At 40.0% G+C, this 21,184-nt stretch overlaps 3 protein-coding genes across 3 annotated transcripts; all 3 read right to left on the minus strand.

The window, feature by feature from the left end:
* Positions 1-179: 179 nt before the first annotated feature.
* Positions 180-909, minus strand: LOC310862674 (thiol S-methyltransferase TMT1A-like; the record flags this gene model as incomplete). The annotated part of the gene is made up of 2 exons (XM_083770677.1): positions 547-909; positions 180-416 (listed from the first exon to the last, which is right to left on the minus strand). Exons 1-2 carry the CDS (start codon positions 892-894, stop codon positions 180-182), a joined length of 585 nt encoding a protein of 194 aa, XP_083626803.1. The 5' UTR covers positions 895-909.
* Positions 910-1,313: 404 nt separating this feature from the next.
* On the minus strand, positions 1,314-5,630 carry LOC310863144 (thiol S-methyltransferase TMT1A-like). Its single transcript, XM_083771298.1, has 2 exons — positions 5,082-5,630; positions 1,314-3,117 (listed from the first exon to the last, which is right to left on the minus strand). The coding sequence occupies exons 1-2, from the start codon at positions 5,577-5,579 to the stop codon at positions 2,884-2,886; spliced, it is 732 nt and encodes a 243-aa protein (XP_083627424.1). The 5' UTR covers positions 5,580-5,630; the 3' UTR covers positions 1,314-2,883.
* A 3,784-nt stretch (positions 5,631-9,414) lies between these two features.
* On the minus strand, positions 9,415-10,527 carry LOC310863230 (UV excision repair protein RAD23 homolog B-like; the record flags this gene model as incomplete). Its single annotated transcript, XM_083771425.1, has 1 exon — positions 9,415-10,527. One exon carries the CDS (start codon positions 10,525-10,527, stop codon positions 9,415-9,417), a length of 1,113 nt encoding a protein of 370 aa, XP_083627551.1.
* Positions 10,528-21,184: the final 10,657 nt, after the last annotated feature.

Here is a 21,184-nt window from a genome sequence, read left to right on the forward strand (position 1 = left end):
AAAAAATATTTAATTTCTCACTCAACTAAACTTTGTATAGCAACTGTGAAATTATATTCAGAGCCTTGGTAATCCCCAATAGTGTGAAGTGAATAGGAAAGTGTCCTTTAAAATGAATGGGAAGACAATTTTGTCTTTACAGTGGGTTACAACGAGCTTCACAATGTATGTTTCCAAGTTCACTTAATGGCATATCCCGTGATGTGTGGCTTTATAGTGATGGTGACCCCTGGGGCCTCAAAGTGCCTGAGGTGAAGTTCTGAAAAACAAGCTCCCTCCAGGTCCTTCCATGTTGTTCTGGTTATAGTACATCCATCCCCAAGATAGTACCATAATGGCTGGAGAACATGCTGGAAGAAGTATGTCCAGGAGGAAGGTTCTGAAACGACATGCTCCATAAAGTAGAAAGCTCCACCCTAGGGTGGAACAGGGTATTCAGTGTTATTATTTTACAGTAAATTAATATATATTATAGAAATACACATTCACATTCAAATTAAATAATACTCTAGAGTAGGCCTAGAGCTCTGATTTAGCCCATCTCACCGTTTTGAGAATGCGTCTCGCCTCCTCAAGCACTCGTTTCACGTTGCTGACTGAACACAGGACCAAGGTGCAGACAACAACGTCAACAGACTCATCCCTTACTTCCTTCATGTCTTCTCCAGACATGACCAGAAACCGCTCATACGTCAAGTGCTTACTTGCTTCCATGCTCATTTGAAGGTATCTCTCAAAATGCGGGTTAGGGTCTGTGCATATCACCGTACAGCCATCTGGATAGAACTTGAAATTTGCTCCGCTACCACAGCCAATCTCAAGAAGGCGAAGTGTACCGTCCGGTCCTGTAAATTTATATAGATTTCGGAAAAGATCTCTCTTTGTTTCATGCATCTTATCGTTGTATGAAAATGTTATATTATAGGCAAATAATGGAAACAAACGTTTGTAAAAAGCATACAAACCCACGATGTCCATTATCTGAAAAGGCAAAGCTATCACCAAACCAAGTATTCTGCAAAAATACAAGAGACACGACATTTTCCTTATTTATTTTAGCCAATCTCTGTGCAGTCATGGTTGTTGTGCAATCTACAGAGATTAACGCTGTAAAGCTTACAGTTTGAGAAGATCATGGGATTAAATCAACTACTAGCGAGTCATTTTGTGTTCCATTTTCTCCTCACGGTGGCGCAATTGGTATAGAAAACAACCATACCAAACAACCATTCTTGTTGGGGTTAAACAAATAAGCATGGTCCCAATAGATCACTGCAGTCTGCTGCGCATTTGCGTTGAAATGACAAGCCATCTTAATTATCCATTAATTTATTGACACATAAGAACACATGTATCTTTCTGTTTCAATTAGTGATCCCTCTGTTCTCCCATATAGAAAAATAAATTGTAAAACCTGGTAGACGTAAGGTATTTTAGTACACAGCACACTACAATCCAGCTCTTACATAAGGCTATTCTTTGGACTCTAGTATATAGTATCTGCAGAGCTGTGTCACAATATAGGCCATGGTGAATAAGTCCCCCATATTTGGCATGAAACTTGCCTCTATAACCTGTTTTACTGGTATGTAATCTAGACAGTGCATAGGCTACAGTATATTAATCTACATGTAGTTCCAGCAACCCCACTTCATACTGTAAAGGCTGCAATTATCCTGATTGGCTCAGGATGTGAGGGAAACACTTGATCTAAAAACAAAACATGATACATCATCTAGTGAGAACCTAAACAAGCTAAGCAAATATCGAGCTGATGGGATAGTAGTGAATTTATGATGAAAATAATGGTATATTACTGAAAAGCTGTCATGTAATTGACCACTCTTTTGAAAAACAGACAACATTGCAGCAGGAGGGAATCTTCTCGTTCCCAAAGTATGCACATTTCAACTAAGAATTGTCAGGATTTTGATGTCAACGAGAGGAGCTTTCATTGTTGTAAACTAGTGATGCACCGAATATTCGGCTGCAGAAAATATTCGGCAGAAAATGGCTAAAAATGCATTTTCGGCCTATTCGGTTTCGGCCCGAATAGGCAGAAAATATATCGCCGAATAGTGTTTGCAATTAATGCATTCAAAAGAGCTGAATAAATGTTTTATGGACCCATAATAGTGATTATTATTTAAGTTAAGTTTTGCCATAACCATTTATTTTGACATAAATCAGGTAGCTTTAAGGTACGGCCATGACAGCAATGGTAGGAAAAACTATATATAATATTAACCATATTCGGTATTCGGTTTTCGGCCAACTGTTTCCTATATTTGGTATTCGGTTTCGGCCAAGAATTTCCCTGTCGGTGCATCCCTATTGTAAACCATAGCTGGCATTTGAATGTTGCACTATTGCATAGGCCTATACTGTATACACTATTGCGTATAACTATATACTGTATCTAGCTAGGTCTACTAGGAAAATGCAACAAAAACACCAAAAACAAGCAAAGTGAATTCAAGATTTCATGGTTTAGGAAAGGTCACTTGACCATGTTGATTACACCTGACCTTATAGTGTCATACTTGTGGAAATGTTAAGTCATTACTTATGTGTTGATCTAGAACTACATAGCAAGCCCCAAGATCATTCATACACTGTTATCCATTCTATGGAAATGGAACAGCTAGCTAGTGCAAAAAAGTAAGTATTGTGCATAGTTTATTGAGGGGCACTAGCCCCTCATATACAGCTTAACCACACATCTCAATATTTGCCATTGACAATGAAAGGATAAGTTAGGTCAAATGTCTGCCAAATATGATGTAAACTTTGTCCCCACACGTCTCAATATTTGGAATATTTGGGTGTGATTTTTCAATTTAACTGATGTTGCCATTCACTGGAAAACATCCTTTGCCAATCCTATTTGACAGCATAGCCCAGAATATGTGGTTGTATCATGAAGGTGAGTGGTGCATCAATGTGTCGAAGATTGAGTTTGGAGAATCCAGCTGACTCCAGGTCCTTCCACGTTGTCCTGGTGACCTCACATCCATCACCAAAGTAGTACCACATGGGTTGGAGAACATGCTGGAAGAAGTATGTCCACGTTGAGGGGTCTGCGACAACATGCTCCATGAAGTAGAAGGCACCACCCTGTAGTGTAGGGCAACAGACATCGGGTCTATCCATTAAAAATTCAAAGTGATTCATCCAGGTTTCTTTTTGTCCAGCTTGAAGTGTATGTAAACCAATTTTTGTCCCAACACAAAACATTAAATGCCATTGACAATGAATGGACAATTTTTAGTATGTGTGTAAACACAAACATTGCGTAACACAAACATTGATGACAAAGGTGAGGACGCAAATTGTGATGGCTGGAATGATGGATGTACGATGATAAGAGTGCCCCTCACTTCACAGCACACGGGAGTGATTTTTAAGGGGCTCTAGCCCCTTCTATAAACAGCCTTTGTCCCCACATGTCTCAAGATTTGCCAATTCAGGGCTGGAGGCAGGCTACAATGCAGCTACTTAACGCCCAAATATAGTGTGTGGCCCTAACCACACCAAAGGGTCACCATGCAACTCCTTGGGTCAAAATGGTTGCAAGGAGTTAAAGCTAAAACCATCTTGACCCTTTGGTGTGGTTTGGGACAATAATTGAATTTCATGCATTGACTTCATGGCATCAGGTGCAAATAAATCACTCAGCTGGGAGCAAAGGCGTGCATGCACATATAAGGGCATATAGATATACTGATGACGGTGATATCCATATATGGGTATAAAAGGGGCATCGACACACCGATACAGAGAGCTCCACATGGGCATATTGGTCGGATCGGTTCTAGAAGTATAGTCTACAGATTCCTAATCCTAGACCTACATCTACTGTTTATAGTAAAAAAAAAAATCACACCCGTGTGAAGTGAGTGGTGCAACGCCGTGTGGGGGTCCCCGGAAGTTCCAGACCCACAGGACCACGGCCAGGGTGCCGGCCCGGTTCTGGCGAGCTGCCCCATGTCCGAAAAGGACAAGGGGCATGTGTCACATGGGGGCCTGGGGCATGTGACAGTTACCATGTAGGGGTCTCCAAGGGTCCCTGGGGAGGTCCCCGGAACGCGCCCAGGGGGCCGGGCCGATTCCGGCGAAACGGTTGAGAAATGACAGTTACCGTGTGGGGGTCCCTTTACTGTACTGTACTCTGTCACTGTACTGTACTGGCTGCCTGGCACACCCGAAATCATCATATATACAGTTAATATGTGCGTGTGTGTGTGTGTGTGTTAGGTTGCGCACGGGTGGTGGGCACCCACATAGCTCCATAAGGGAGAAGTAGGCTGTTGCGTTGTGCTGATGCTGTGCACCGTTAGCCATGGTGGCCCATGGTTCGTCTATGACTATGACGACGAGCGTCATGCGGAACATCAACCTGTTTTACGCACTTGCTCCATTTACAACGTTAACGTCTACATTTACGTTCAGATTTCAAATATAAAGTGCTCACCCCCGGGCCACGGATGTTAAATTGTTTTTCCGGCGGGTATTAGCATCCGTGCCTTCCGTATTGTTCAATACAAATAATTTTAATCCGATCGGTGGCCATTTTCTCACAAAATTAAATAATGTATCAAGAGTGCAATACACTTTCCAACCGATAGGGTCGCGTAGTCAGTTTGCATGGTGAAAAAAATTACTGAAAATGGCCGGCGATCGGATTTAAATGCTTTTTATTGAACAATACGGAAGGCACGGGTACTAATATGCACCCAACTAAATTGTAACATCCGTGGCCCGGGCCCCGGAGGTGCACTTTATGTGAAATCTGAACGTTTATGTAGACGTCACGTTAACGTTGTAAATGGAGAAAGTGTGTAAAACAGGGTGAAGTTGAGTCATGATTATGACATTATATATATATATATATATATATATATATATATATATATATATATATATATATATATATATATATATACACACATACATACATACATACATACATACATACATACATACATACATACATACATATACACAGTACACACACTAACTGTTCACTTTTCATAACAGCTCATACAAGCTGTGTTACATTGTATTATTAGGCTACTTACAGGTCGCAGTACACGATGCGCTTCTTGCAAAGTTCGTGGTATGTCGTTGACAGAACAGAGTACAAGTGTGCAGACAACAGTGTCCACGGATTCACTCTCAATAATCCCCAAATCTTCTCCAGATGCGACTTCAAACCTCTCGAACGACAGGTGGTCATTGTCGGCCAGGCTCTTTGACAAGTACTTGTCGAAATAGGGGTTCGGGTCGGTGCATATCACCTTGCATCCCGACGGGTAGTACTTGAAATTTGCCCCGGTTCCGCAGCCAATTTCCAAAATACTGAGGGCTTCACCGGATTTCTTGAACTCTGACAGATTGCTAAAGAGATCCTTCTTTTTGTCGTGCATTTTTTTGTTGTATCCTAAAGATATTTTGAACAAAAGAAATGGGAAAACTCGCCTGTATACATTACCGTACAAGCCAACCGCTTTAAGCAGGTGCAAGGGTATAGTTAACACCTTGAAAAAGAACGCCAAACAGTTCATTAGAAGCGCCATTTTTGCGGTCTGCCAGAACCTCGCCTCACCAGGCTTTAGTTTCCACCACAAGGTCTGGTATAGCTGTCTGGACAGTATAAAGTCTGGAGTCTAGCTGCCACTTCGTCCAAACAGGGACACGATTGGTTAATCCAATGGGCGTAGGCTATTCGGCGATCTACACTCCAGTAGCCTGGGCAGACGTGACCTGTTGACGTCACAATTTATTAATTATTAGTCTACCATTATATTGCCACTATGTCTATCATGACGACGCCAGGCCCAGGAAATGAATCCCAATGCATTTTTCCCATAGACATTTCAAAAAGTATTTATTTAAAGACATTTTAAGCGTCGTACGAAGCCAACTCGAGTGTTGATAAATCAACAAACACAATATTTTGGATCAATCAAATAATTACAAAGAAGAAAAACAACAAAAAAGTGTTGTAACCTGCCGTTTTTTTCCTACTTTCTAATTATTTTGTTTTCTCCCTGGAAATAAAAACATGCATTTCTAGTAAGTCTATTGGGTTAAATTGCACCTCAAAGGCCCTTAAAACTAGGCTCCAGACTTCCCAAAACAAACTGGTCAGGCTCCTACTTGGCCTCACCCCCCGGGTCATGACAGAGTTAGCCTGACCCAGAGCGAGACATTTCTCGTCTAGAGGGGCGGGTCGCGCCTCAGAAATGCGCGCACCCTGATTGGATCTCATCGATCTGTCCGTCACCCCCGGCCCCTCCTCTCCCCCCTAGTGCAGCGCTACGTCACATCATTTAGAGCGACGCCCACCCGGAAGGGTTGACTCCCACTTTTAGACTTGTTCAGCCCACGGCTTTTTCCAGGCTTTCATCTTTCGCGCAGACGAAATGAAAGCCTGGCTATCGAGGCTATGACAGAGTAGGCTACAGCATCTTGCAATGGGTCTGGTCCACAAGATTCGATACACCACCAAGATACCCATGTACCTGTCTAGATACTTCCTTAATGTTAACGAAGTCCACACCCACAACACCAGAGGGAGTGCAGCGAACCATGTACAACCCAGATTCGGCACATACAAGGGACTAAATAATTTTCGCTCCTATGCCACCAAAATGTGGAACGCCCTACCAACAGTCATTAAGACATGCAAATCCCTTGACTCCTTCAAAACCGCTCTCAAAGGGCACCTACGTGTTCTATAAATATAAATATCAGATCGGGAAAAATCGGTATCGGCAGATGCTAAAAATCTAATGATCGGAATCGGATCAGGAGCAAAAAAACGTGATCGGGACGTCACTATATATGACTATAGAATACACGTGCTAATACTAAAATATTGCTTTGATGCTCATATTAACCTTAAGAAGTATTAACTTGTTTTTAAGGGGTGCTAGCCCCATCTATAAACAGCTTTTGTCCCCACCGTCTCAATATTTGCCATTGACAATGAACAGAGAAATGACATCAGAATTTTGCTAAATATGACGTAAATTAAACATTAAAACACCATTCTGATTGGCCAGTATGAGATATGCATGATGATGTACGATGATAAGAGCTGATAATTCTGCTAAATATTACGTAAATTAAACATCAAAACATTAAACGCCAGGGAAAACTTACGTCACATGTAAACGAGCAAATCGACTAATCGATCACATGTTGGTGCGAGTGCTTGGCCACTAAGGGACCGCAATGTCAAATGTCCGCTAACATAAATTGATGTACGATGACAAATGCGGGTGTGATTTTTTTATTAGCATAATAGAAATTACACCCGTGTGAAGTGAGGGGCTCTAATATATTAAAGTCTAACTCATGTTGATTAGGTGATGTAATAGTGATGTAAAACAAACTGTGCCAACGCATACATTAAATGCCATTAACAATAAAGAGACAATATGACATAATGAGGGACAATATGGCGTACATTTTCCTTTCATTGTCAATGGCGTTTTTAAAACAAACATTGAACTAAAAACAAACATTAAACCTGTATATAGGAAGGGCTAGCACCCCTCAAAAATGCATCCATACATTCCATAGGGCTAGACCACATATGGGCATATGACATCATCAACTTGCGACGGGAGCAGTTCCTATTATGTGAGAAAATTCTCTATTTATGAAATAAATAAAATATTAAACGTGTTTTTAGGGCAAATATAATGTTTTAACCATGTCTTATTAGTCAGGGATCCTTTTAAGCAGCTGTCACAGGATCCTTTAGGCCTGCAAGGCTTAGGGGAGTTGGATTTCAATTAGTTAGGCTACTAGACACATTAATAAACACATTGATGAAGACATGTCTAAAGCATTTGTTCCAGGATTTTTGCAATATCCCTAATTATAAATGAGAATTCTCACAATGAGTTTCTGAACAGTGTCCTCATTTGATCTCAAATCAGAATAGGACACTGGATTCCCCACTTAAAACTAGTTATTATTTCTAGTTAGTAGTTACTATTCAAAGTTTCTACCTTGTTTAGTCAAAAAGATAATGTTTTAATATATTTCAGCATAGTGGTGGGCGCCATCTTTTAATGATCCATTTTGAGGAATTACCAGCCATTTTTGAGCTGGGCATACAACATATTTGAATTCAGCACTTTAGCCACTCTATGTAACTGTTCTTTTCTACCCTGGATTTGAACCTGTGAAAGTGCTGAAATCTGTTCAAATCAGAAACAGGATCTAAATATCTCAATAGAAATTCTGCCTACTACATCATCAGTACATAACACTCATATCTGGCATAGTTCAGACGGTTCCATTTGCTTAACCATAAGACCTGAGGTCGATTCTACTAATGCCTTCTACATCAGTAGTTCTCAAACTTTTTTGTAATTCAAAATTAATCAAAAATGTTTCAAGATATTTCAAAAATAGCAGATGTAGTGTGAGCTTGCTATTTTTGAATAGCCAACGCAAAAACCAAAAATTGCATGGGTGCTTTCCTGGTTTACTGTAATGCATGGAAGTACAGTATTTCCTTGTACAGGGAATTTGAATGATCTGTGTGGTGCTTTACGAGATTATCCTCAAACACGCACTCTTCTAGCTCGACTCCTACGGAGGCACACCATTAAAAAATAATTGTGAGTGCCTGGCTCAATCACAGGCTCCTTGTAAAGTGAGATGACCCGGGTTTGAATCCTCTCTGTGCCATCGGCTTCCTGTCTCAATTCAATTAAATTCAATTCAATTTTATTAAAGTGTAAAATCACAACAAGTTGTCTAAGACACTTTACATATAGAGCTGAAAACCGACAGAGATCCCACCTAGAGCAGTGGTAACGAAAAACTCCCCCTTAGGAAGAAACGTACGTCAAGCAGAACCCGACTAGGGTGGGCGGCCATCTGGGAGGGGGGTGTCTACATACTATACTATGTAGAAATATATCTACATAGTATAGTAGAAAACATAAATAAAAGAAAATTGTGGCTGGTAGCTACCACATTGCTCCTTCCTTGTTAGTTGAGGACCAGGGTTCAAATCCTCTATCTCGGCCCTCGTTTTCCTACCTACTCTACTCCACTACTGTCCTATCTGAATAAAGGAGACAATGAAAAAAAATGTAGAAAGTATTTAAAAAATAAAAGAAATTGTCTAGCACAGACAATTGGTGGTGAGAGAGCATGAAAGTCATTGGGCATATGGACCACTGTTCATAACCCTCTGTTGGGGGAAAAAAAAATATTAAGAAAAACCCTTTTGGGGTGTTTGCCAGTGTAAATCACCTTCCAGGCACAATTTCCATCCTGAAGTGCTTTCTTACTTGGCAACTCCCACGCCACAGCAAATCTCCCCTTCACTGCCATTTCTCCTGTTCCCCATTTCAGTCGAGTTCAGAACGGAACTTATTATTAATCATCTTCAAAGTTCTGTTGTAAAAGGAAGTTCGCAGCCATGTTCTCGTTCTTTTCACAAGCAAAGTAGGCTTGTATAACCAATCCCTCTGGGAATCCAAGGGCTTTTAGCCTCTCAATGGCTTCTTTCTCCTGGTGCGTTACTTGGATATAGTTCATATTATTTCCGCTAGGGGCATCACCTGCTCCACCTGCACTGTCCCCACCTCTGCTGCTCTCTTGTACCCCCTCTGGATTTGGCTCGTTTAACATTTGGATGAATTGTTCCTGATGGTTATTGATCTCATGAAGGAGCTCTGGGTTCTCTCTACTTATCTCATGCAGCAGACCTGGAAGAATGTTGGGATTCTGCTGGATTAGTGTTCTTATCATCTGGAACTGGGGTTGGCTGGCCAGGTAGCTCAGGGGGTTGCCTCCACCATCACTTTGTGAAGAGCCGGTAGATGTGGGAACATTTATAGCACCGCCTGTGGAAACTGGTGGCATTACTCCTATTTGAGGGGTCACTGGTTCAGCCTCTTCTGTACTGTGTTCCTCCTCCGTGCTTGGGATGCCTGTCATCAGATACTCCACAGCTCTGTCTGGATTGTTGTAACTGGCTCTGAGAGCAGCCACCACTTGCTCTCTCTCATACCCGCCATTCCCCAACAACATCAGCTCATTCACCGTGGCTTCATAAGAGGGGCCTGTCACAAGGGCTGAACTGCTTTCATCAAACAAATTTGCGTTTGCTCCAGTTTCACAGGTAGGCCTACTTGTAGTAGTGGTTGATGTTGGCTTGTCCTCTTTAGGTGCACCTTCTAGTGGGGCAGAACCCGATGTAGATGGGGCTGTGGGAGCTGAGGCTGACGAAGTCTGGATGATTGCTGGGGTTGGTTTAGGCTTTGCCACCATAACCACAACAAAGCTCTTCTCATCTATATTGTACTCTTTGAGAGTTTTGTCATCACTCAGGATTTTACCTTGACATATCAGTTTCTGTCCATCAGCTGGATAACCTTCCTTCCCCCTTGCATGTTCAATCTTTTCTTTCAATGTCTTCACCGTCTCCTCTAAATCTACGTCTATGTTAAACTTAACACTTGTAAGTGTTCTTAGGGTAAGCTGCATTTTGGCCATATTCTCACCCTGCCTCCAGCTACACTTTGCAAATTTACTTTCACTGAGTAATTATAAACTGACAAGTTTGTTTTCACTCACCTTACTTAAATATGGCGGGATGCTATAGAGATCTTATTCGTCACTACTTATTGATGACATATGCACCCATATATGGTGCTTTGGTCTGTTTAGTAGTTAGCCAATCTGAAGTTTCACAGTATTCGAACAGTGCAACCATGATTTGAGTTGACAAACATTTCTTTGGGCCGACTGTACATTTTCTGCAATGCAGCCGGGATAATGTTGTCCCAGGAAAATGCAGATTAGACTTCGTAGATGTTGAATATAAAAGCTCTTTTGTGAACATCTAGGAATTAAATCGTATAGATACAGTCTAGTGAATTTAAAGTACCAGCAATCTAGGTATGGATGCAGGGCACAGTGAAAGCAGTGTTTATGTGATGGGAGCTGTGATCCTGTGCTGCATTCTAGTGGAGTACACAGGTCATTGCAATTTTACTGCATCATATGAATCCAACAGAATGCTGTCAGAATGCTCGCCTCATGCTTTTTAGGTTCTGAAGCTATGGACAAATATAGTTTTATATATTGCCTGCAACACAGGCGTACTAGGTGTACTGGCAGGCGGTGGTGGCTCAGGGGTAGAGTGACCGGATTGCAACCGCAAGGTTCCCAGTTCAAACCCCGGGCTCCCCCAGAGTTAGTCTTGAAGCGGCCTTGAGCAAGACTCTGAACCTCTAATTGTTCCGGATGTGCAGGTTGGTGCCTTGCATGGTTTCCTCCAGCGTTGGACTAACCCACTGACTAATCAAGGCCCTGCAGATTTAAGGACATGCACCTGGGTTGGGTGTGGTCGACCAGGAGCCCTATATAAGAGAAGACAGGGTGTTTAGAGGAGAGAGAAACAGAGGAAGGAGAAGGCTGTGTTGGGAGAAGGAGGAAAAAGGGCAGCTCCCACAGGCTGTGCCCAGGACGGGGCCGGGACACCCCAGGCCGGGGGTCAGTGGTAGCCATGATTGCCGACTGTAGATGGGCTATAAGTGCCACGAGAGCCATGCCTTCGACAACTGTAGCCCGACCACGACCACAGCCCCGGCTGGTGTGTGCCTGGCCTGGCCTTGCCTGTGAGGACGGGGCTGCCCAGAGACCGGTCGAGAGAGACGGCAGTTGAATGTGTACAATGGGAGGCGAAAGGGTGATGGACGGAACAGAGACGAAGCAGAGAGACGGCAGAACCCAATACCAGACCCCCGACCACAGCAGCGCCATCTGTCTGGGCTTGTTGTAAGTAACGTTCTCTGGGATTTGGCAACGTACTCCACCTGTGTAACCATCATTGAAGTCAAGTTACTGTGAACAGATGTACTGGCGGCTTTGTATATTCACAGTGAACCAAGAAGAAAGAAGTCCATGGAGATCCCCTCATGGACTGAATTCCCCCCTGTTGGCCCAATTTGCACATTTTTTGATAAGGACATTTTAAGAGTTGTTTATTTTAGTATAATAAAAGTATTTGTTCATTCAAATCGGCCTCTGTTTTAAGTTTGCCTTTTTATATTTGACGTTGTCCACGAACCTGTGTTGCCTTGTTTTTATATTAGTATTATTTAATAGAGGACCAGACCTCTCAAAAAGGTGGCGTGGTTGGCTGATTAAATTTTTAAGCTAAGCACCTCTGCACTTTATTACAATTATCACTGTATTTTATTGGTAAATCTATAAGTATACATGTTTTAGTGCTTTGGTGTTTTTAGCTCGTGCCACATATAAGCATAGGAAGCATGTTGATTGCATGTGTCTTACAGTTAGATGATGGATAACGGTACAGTGGGCACCTGATTTTTTTTAATTAATTTTATGGCCCTATATTTCTACAAAATACAAAACCTGTGATGTGCAGTCATTTCAGGGATAAACAATGACAATAAAGTTGTTTTAAAGGTGTACTGGGCATGTTCAAATCATATACTTTACATTTATTATTCCAAACCATTTCCCAAAGCCTAGACTTACGTTTTGGGGATGCTAATTTAACATTGAGGTGTCCACTGGATCGCCTGGACCTGTATCTGTTGCTGAGTGTGGCTGATGATGGGTTCCTTCCATCACCTCCAGACTCCAGAGAGTGCATTGTCACAATACATCCATACAGCTGAGGGGACGCCATGGCTGCTTCCTCCTCCTTTTCACCTTCTGACCTACCCATGCATGGATGGATTGATGATTCGATACACCACCAAGATACCCATGTACCTGTCTAAATACTTCCTTAATGTAAACGAAGTCCACACCCACAACACCAGAGGGAGTGCAACAAACCATGTACAACCCAGATTCGGCACAAACAAGGGACTAAATTATTTTCGCTCCTATGCCACCAAAATGTGGAACGCCCTATCAACAGTCATTAAGACATGTGAATCCCTTGACTCCTTCAAAACCGCTCTCAAAGGGCACCTACGGATGGCTGCAATTCGAAACTGGCCTCTGTAAAATCTGAATCCCCCCCCCCCCCCCCCCCATTTTCCCTCACTGTATATTGTTTCTTTTCCCTTTTTTGCTTCCCATAAGATGAATTCCTGTTCTGTACTTTAGCTACATAGAAATGTCTATTTGTATGTCTCTAAATGTCTGTATGTCTTTAAATGTTTTGATGAATTGAACAATGTGGACCCTGTTGTAAACAAGTGTAATGCTTAATTGGGTCGTCCACTCACAGTTGACAGTCTTTGTATTGAGTTTGTGCTTAAAATGTACTGTAAATCTACAAACTGTTAATAAATATTTCAATCAATCAAAAAAAAAAGTCCTCCAGGCTCCTGCTCAGCTCAATCAGCAGGACCACACACCATACATTTTCTTCCAGTTCGTCGTCAGATCGTCTTGGTACAGAGCGCCCCCTGGTGACTGTAATAATGTAGGCTATGACGATGACACCAGTTGGATTTAATCGCAGGGATCAAATTAACGAATGCATGCATTTCTTATGTAGGGCCTACTACAGCTCACTCGCTGTGTAAAGCGGCTAGTGTTCAGAGGGCAGCTAGATGTTTGCGTCGTTGGTGTTAGGCATTTTAGATAACATTTAACTTTAACTTTAAACCTTGAACTCGCAAATCATTAAAAGTTCTAATTGAGTTCATTAACAGTGGTCTACCTCAAGTCTTTAAGTGTGAGAGATCCTTCTTGGTTTGATTCCACTCGGTGATAGAAAAACCAATGTAGCTACTGTAGAAGGAAACACTGGTTCAAAGTGTAACCTCGAGGCGAACCCCGACCTCATATCAACAGGCGCATATACATTACCAGTGGACTAAAGAGCCAGACCTGATGAAAACCAAACCTAAAATCAACGAGCACAGACAAATACATTTGTCACGTTTTAAGCTATTTTTATATAAATGTTTATTTACATTTGACTTCTTTACTAAAGACATTTAGTTATAATTATTAATTCCATCGCTTAATTGTATCAAATAAATCCACTAAAGACTATAGTGTTGTTTTCATATGACGTGAAAAAACAAAAGAAATCCAATGGCAGTCCCTCAGTCACATTTAGTCACATATGATGATTTCAGGTGTGACAGTTCAGTACAGTAGACTGAGTAGAGGGACCCCCACACGGTAACTTTCCTTTCTCGACCCAGGGGGCCACTTACTTGCACGGGTGTGATTTAGTATAGTATCATAACAACTAGGTCTAGTTGTAATAATTCATTCCATCTGTTAAATCCATTAAAGATATAGGCTAGCTGTAACTTATTAATTCTATCACTGAGGAAACACGGGTGTGATTTTCATGATTTGAAAAAAAAAAAAAACGTTTACTATACTATCTACTATAGTCCATGGTTTCGGACCGCATGCAGTTTTTCATAATTTTGCAGGATTTGAGAAAAAGATGAAAATAATGCACCTGTAAATTACAACAAAACAAACCAAGGCACTGGTGTGGTACTCCTGGTTTACCAGAACGGGGTTCGAGTCCCTGCAGTGCTATGCTCAATTTGTCGTATTTACATGGTTTATTTAAATCTTCTGCTCATTGTGTTGCCTTTTCATAGATGATAACCCCCATTTTCTCTACTGTGTTAGTACTCCCAAGGTTACCAAGTCTATTTATTACATATGCATATTTCATCTGCTTTTAACTGTGTTCTTGTACTGTTTTTAACCTGTATGGCGACCTTGAGTGGACTGAAAGGCGCCTTATAAATAAAATGTATTATTATTATTATTATTGTGGGCTCGCCACAGCGAGCACACAATAGTTATTGCCAGTCTATATTTATTTATTCTTTATTCCACCCTTTTTTTGGCACCCAACTACTTCCGCATACTTTATACTAGAAATGTAGTTCAAACTTCAAACTGTTCAGCTCTTTGCAGTTATTTATGCTAACATTTGAATTTTTACAAAGTTTTATACTTTTTATACTTTTTAACTTTTTTTTACATTCTTTATAGTGAGAGTCGATGGAAGAAAGGTCCCATTTTTCAGTTTTTTTGAGCTCTTATTACTCCGTCATACTTTCACTTTGAAACTTCATTCAAACTTTATAATGTTCATCTATCTTTGAACTTTCATTGGTGAAAAAGTTGTTTTGAAAAATGTTATACTTTTTAAAATATTTAACTTTATTTATAGTTTTTTCCTCCCATCGACAATGTATGGGATTTATCTCTAAATCAACCTCACTTTTGCAGCCTCATTACTCTGGCATACTTTGTCGTAGAAACGTGATTTAAACTTTAGAAAGCTCACACGACTCTGGACTTTTTCGTGGTTCAAACCGTATTCGAATACGTTAAACGTTTTTTCAATCGTCAGTTCAATCGCAGGCCGTTTCGCCTAATTAGTGCCAACTTAGATTGCGGGGCTTCTTTGATCAGAGTGTGGGAACTGAATTGTTTTCCTTGAAATTTTACCAAACAAATTGTCGTCCCGGCCAAGATATTCATTTTACACGCATGTTCTTTGGTCATTTTGTAGCCACACATGTCCTCTTTCACACAATGTGACCACCAAATTACAGAGACATACAGAATGTGAACTACGGCCTTTTAAGTGACACAAATACAGTCAAGCTGCTCATTGACCTCCATTGTAAAATTCTTACGAGGAAATTATCGCGATGACAATTCTTAACTCGCTCTTATAACCACATTTTCGATCGTACCAACACCACAATCGCACATGGTGTACCTCAATATCTCAGGCCACTCACAGCGAAAAAAATATTTGCATTCGACTTTTACTTTTTGCGATAGAGCAATTTGTTCGGGCATAGTTTCCCCCCATTCAGGACCATTGTAAAATAGCCGACCTTCAAGTTCATAGCGCGCCACTCCCAGTCATAGTGCTGGCAGTCTTTTACACTTCCACAGCTGAGACATATAAGGGCTTAATTACAGGGCTGAAATTAAAGTTACAAGATCTCAATGAGTTGCTCTGCGATACCTTGTGGGCTTGTAGGTCTGCTATTTGTGCAATTGGATGGCCTTTACACAGCTCTCGCAAGAGCACGCACGCACGCACGCACGCACGCACACACACACCCTGTCTTCCTATTGGCTGGCCTTTACACAGCTCTCGCAAGTGCACGCACGCACGCACGCATGCACGCACGCACGCACGCACACACGCACGCACGCACGCACACACGCACACACGTTTATAAAAAAAATACTTTCAAAAAAGAATATATAATAATAATAATTAAAATTAAAAAAAAAGAAAAAAAAAAGAATGGAAAAATTGGGAAAACAATTGGAAAAAAAATTTGAAAAAAAATTGATTTTTTTTTAAAAACATAAAAAAAAAAAAAAAAAACTTTAACTTTTTTTTAAACTTAAATGTCTCAAATTTGAAAGCACTATATTTCTAAAACTATGAAACATTTCAAAGATTCCTTTTCAGGCAAACATGTCCACCGTAAGATGAACCTAAGTAGGCTAGAATGGGGTTGCTAGGTGTAAGTATGTAGGACTAGTAGCATGCCAAATTTTGTGCTATTGCCATAGAGAATGCATTGGGCGTTTAAGTTAAATAACTCATAAACTACAAAACATAAAAATAAAAAAAAGTTCCAGCATGTGTCTCCACAGTAAGCTGAATAATAAAAAGTGTGAATGGAGTTTCTAGGTGAAAGTGACTTTTGACGTGCCTATAGAGCTGCCATTGAGCCCCATGTTAAATGTCTCAAATTTGAAAGCACTATATTTCTAAAACTATGAAACATTTCAAAGATTCCTTTTTAGGCAAACATGTCCACCGTAAGATGAACCTAAGTAGGCTAGAATGGGGTTGCTAGGTGTAAGTATGTAGGACTAGTAGCATGCCAAATTTTGTGCTATTGCCATAGAGAATGCATTGGGCGTTTAAGTTAAATAACTCATAAACTACAAAACATGAAAAAAAAAAAAATGCCAGCATGTGTCTCCACAGTAAGCTGAATAATAAAAAGTGTGAATGGAGTTTCTAGGTGAAAGTGACTTTTGACGTGCCTATAGAGCTGCCATTGAGCCCCATGTTAAATGTCTCAAATTTGAAAGCACTATATTTCTAAAACTATGAAACATTTCAAAGATTCCTTTTCAGGCAAACATGTCCACCGTAAGATGAACCTAAGTAGGCTAGAATGGGGTTGCTAGGTGTAAGTATGTAGGACTAGTAGCATGCCAAATTTTGTGCTATTGCCATAGAGAATGCATTGGGCGTTTAAGTTAAATAACTCATAAACTACAAAACATAAAAATAAAAAAAAGTTCCAGCATGTGTCTCCACAGTAAGCTGAATAATAAAAAGTGTGAATGGAGTTTCTAGGTGAAAGTGACTTTTGACGTGCCTATAGAGCTGCCATTGAGCCCCATGTTAAATGTCTCAAATTTGAAAGCACTATATTTCTAAAACTATGAAACATTTCAAAGATTCCTTTTTAGGCAAACATGTCCACCGTAAGATGAACCTAAGTAGGCTAGAATGGGGTTGCTAGGTGTAAGTATGTAGGACTAGTAGCATGCCAAATTTTGTGCTATTGCCATAGAGAATGCATTGGGCGTTTAAGTTAAATAACTCATAAACTACAAAACATGAAAAAAAAAAAAATGCCAGCATGTGTCTCCACAGTAAGCTGAATAATAAAAAGTGTGAATGGAGTTTCTAGGTGAAAGTGACTTTTGACGTGCCTATAGAGCTGCCATTGAGCCCCATGTTAAATGTCTCAAATTTGAAAGCACTATATTTCTAAAACTATGAAACATTTCAAAGATTCCTTTTCAGGCAAACATGTCCACCGTAAGATGAACCTAAGTAGGCTAGAATGGGGTTGCTAGGTGTAAGTATGTAGGACTAGTAGCATGCCAAATTTTGTGCTATTGCCATAGAGAATGCATTGGGCGTTTAAGTTAAATAACTCATAAACTACAAAACATAAAAATAAAAAAAAGTTCCAGCATGTGTCTCCACAGTAAGCTGAATAATAAAAAGTGTGAATGGAGTTTCTAGGTGAAAGTGACTTTTGACGTGCCTATAGAGCTGCCATTGAGCCCCATGTTAAATGTCTCAAATTTGAAAGCACTATATTTCTAAAACTATGAAACATTTCAAAGATTCCTTTTTAGGCAAACATGTCCACCGTAAGATGAACCTAAGTAGGCTAGAATGGGGTTGCTAGGTGTAAGTATGTAGGACTAGTAGCATGCCAAATTTTGTGCTATTGCCATAGAGAATGCATTGGGCGTTTAAGTTAAATAACTCATAAACTACAAAACATGAAAATATAAAAAAGTTCCAGCATGTGTCTCCACAGTAAGCTGAATAATAAAAAGTGTGAATGGAGTTTCTAGGTGAAAGTGACTTTTGACGTGCCTATAGAGCTGCCATTGAGCCCCATGTTAAATGTCTCAAATTTGAAAGCACTATATTTCTAAAACTATGAAACATTTCAAAGATTCCTTTTCAGGCAAACATGTCCACCGTAAGATGAACCTAAGTAGGCTAGAATGGGGTTGCTAGGTGTAAGTATGTAGGACTAGTAGCATGCCAAATTTTGTGCTATTGCCATAGAGAATGCATTGGGCGTTTAAGTTAAATAACTCATAAACTACAAAACATAAAAATAAAAAAAAGTTCCAGCATGTGTCTCCACAGTAAGCTGAATAATAAAAAGTGTGAATGGAGTTTCTAGGTGAAAGTGACTTTTGACGTGCCTATAGAGCTGCCATTGAGCCCCATGTTAAATGTCTCAAATTTGAAAGCACTATATTTCTAAAACTATGGAACATTTCAAAGATTCCTTTTCAGGCAAACATGTCCACCGTAAGATGAACCTAAGTAGGCTAGAATGGGGTTGCTAGGTGTAAGTATGTAGGACTAGTAGCATGCCAAATTTTGTGCTATTGCCATAGAGAATGCATTGGGCGTTTAAGTTAAATAACTCATAAACTACAAAACATAAAAATATAAAAAAGTTCCAGCATGTGTCTCCACAGTAAGCTGAATAATAAAAAGTGTGAATGGAGTTTCTAGGTGAAAGTGACTTTTGACGTGCCTATAGAGATGCCATTGAGCCCCATGTTAAATGTCTCAAATTTGAAAGCACTATATTTCTAAAACTATGAAACATTTCAAAGATTCCTTTCCAGGCAAACATGTCCACCGTAAGATGAACCTAAGTAGGCTAGAATGGGGTTGCTAGGTGTAAGTATGTAGGACTAGTAGCATGCCAAATTTTGTGCTATTGCCATAGAGAATGCATTGGGTGTTTAAGTTAAATAACTCATAAACTACAAAACATGAAAATAAAAAAAAGTTCCAACATGTGTCTCCACAGTAAGCTGAATAATAAAAAGTGTGAATGGAGTTTCTAGGTGAAAGTGACTTTTGACGTGCCTATAGAGCTGCCATTGAGCCCCATGTTAAATGTCTCAAATTTGAAAGCACTATATTTCTAAAACTATGAAACATGTCAAAGATTCCTTTTCAGGCAAACATGTCCACCGTAAGATGAACCTAAGTAGGCTAGAATGGGGTTGCTAGGTGTAAGTATGTAGGACTAGTAGCATGCCAAATTTTGTGCTATTGCCATAGAGAATGCATTGGGCGTTTAAGTTAAATAACTCATAAACTACAAAACATAAAAATAAAAAAAAGTTCCAGCATGTGTCTCCACAGTAAGCTGAATAATAAAAAGTGTGAATGGAGTTTCTAGGTGAAAGTGACTTTTGACGTGCCTAGAGCTGCCATTGAGCCCCATGTTAAATGTCTCAAATTTGAAAGCACTATATTTCTAAAACTATGAAACATTTCAAAGATTCCTTTCCAGGCAAACATGTCCACCGTAAGATGAACCTAAGTAGGCTAGAATGGGGTTGCTAGGTGTAAGTATGTAGGACTAGTAGCATTCCAAATTTTGTGCTATTGCCATAGAGAATGCATTGGGCGTTTAAGTTAAATAACTCATAAACTACAAAACATAAAAAAAAAAAAAAGTTCCAGCATGTGTCTCCACAGTAAGCTGAATAATAAAAAGTGTGAATGGAGTTTCTAGGTGAAAGTGACTTTTGACGTGCCTATAGAGCTGCCATTGAGCCCCATGTTAAATGTCTCAAATTTGAAAGCACTATATTTCTAAAACTATGAAACATTTCAAAGATTCCTTTTCAGGCAAACATGTCCACCGTAAGATGAACCTAAGTAGGCTAGAATGGGGTTGCTAGGTGTAAGTATGTAGGACTAGTAGCATGCCAAATTTTGTGCTATTGCCATAGAGAATGCATTGGGCATTTAAGTTAAATAACTCATAAACTACAAAACATAAAAATTAAAAAAAGTTCCAGCATGTGTCTCCACAGTAAGCTGAATAATAAAAAGTGTGAATGGAGTTTCTAGGTGAAAGTGACTTTTGACGTGCCTATAGAGCTGCCATTGAGCCCCATGTTAAATGTCTCAAATTTGAAAGCACTATATTTCTAAAACTATGAAACATGTCAAAGATTCCTTTTCAGGCAAACATGTCCACCGTAAGATGAACCTAAGTAGGCTAGAATGGGGTTGCTAGGTGTAAGTATGTACGACTAGTAGCATTCCAAATTTTGTGCTATTGCCATAGAGAATGCATTGGGCGTTTAAGTTAAATAACTCATAAACTACAAAACATAAAAATAAAAAAAAGTTCCAGCATGTGTCTCCACAGTAAGCTGAATAATAAAAAGTGTGAATGGAGTTTCTAGGTGAAAGTGACTTTTGACGTGCCTATAGAGCTGCCATTGAGCCCCATGTTAAATGTCTCAAATTTGAAAGCACTATATTTCTAAAACTATGAAACATTTCAAAGATTCCTTTCCAGGCAAACATGTCCACCGTAAGATGAACCTAAGTAGGCTAGAATGGGGTTGCTAGGTGTAAGTATGTAGGACTAGTAGCATGCCAAATTTTGTGCTATTGCCATAGAGAATGCATTGGGCGTTTAAGTTAAATAACTCATAAACTACAAAACATAAAAATAAAAAAAAGTTCCAGCATGTGTCTCCACAGTAAGCTGAATAATAAAAAGTGTGAATGGAGTTTCTAGGTGAAAGTGACTTTTGACGTGCCTAGAGCTGCCATTGAGCCCCATGTTAAATGTCTCAAATTTGAAAG

This window comes from Protomyctophum parallelum, assembly GCF_964188405.1.
Source record: "Protomyctophum parallelum genome assembly, chromosome: 8".
Taxonomy (NCBI): domain Eukaryota; kingdom Metazoa; phylum Chordata; class Actinopteri; order Myctophiformes; family Myctophidae; genus Protomyctophum; species Protomyctophum parallelum.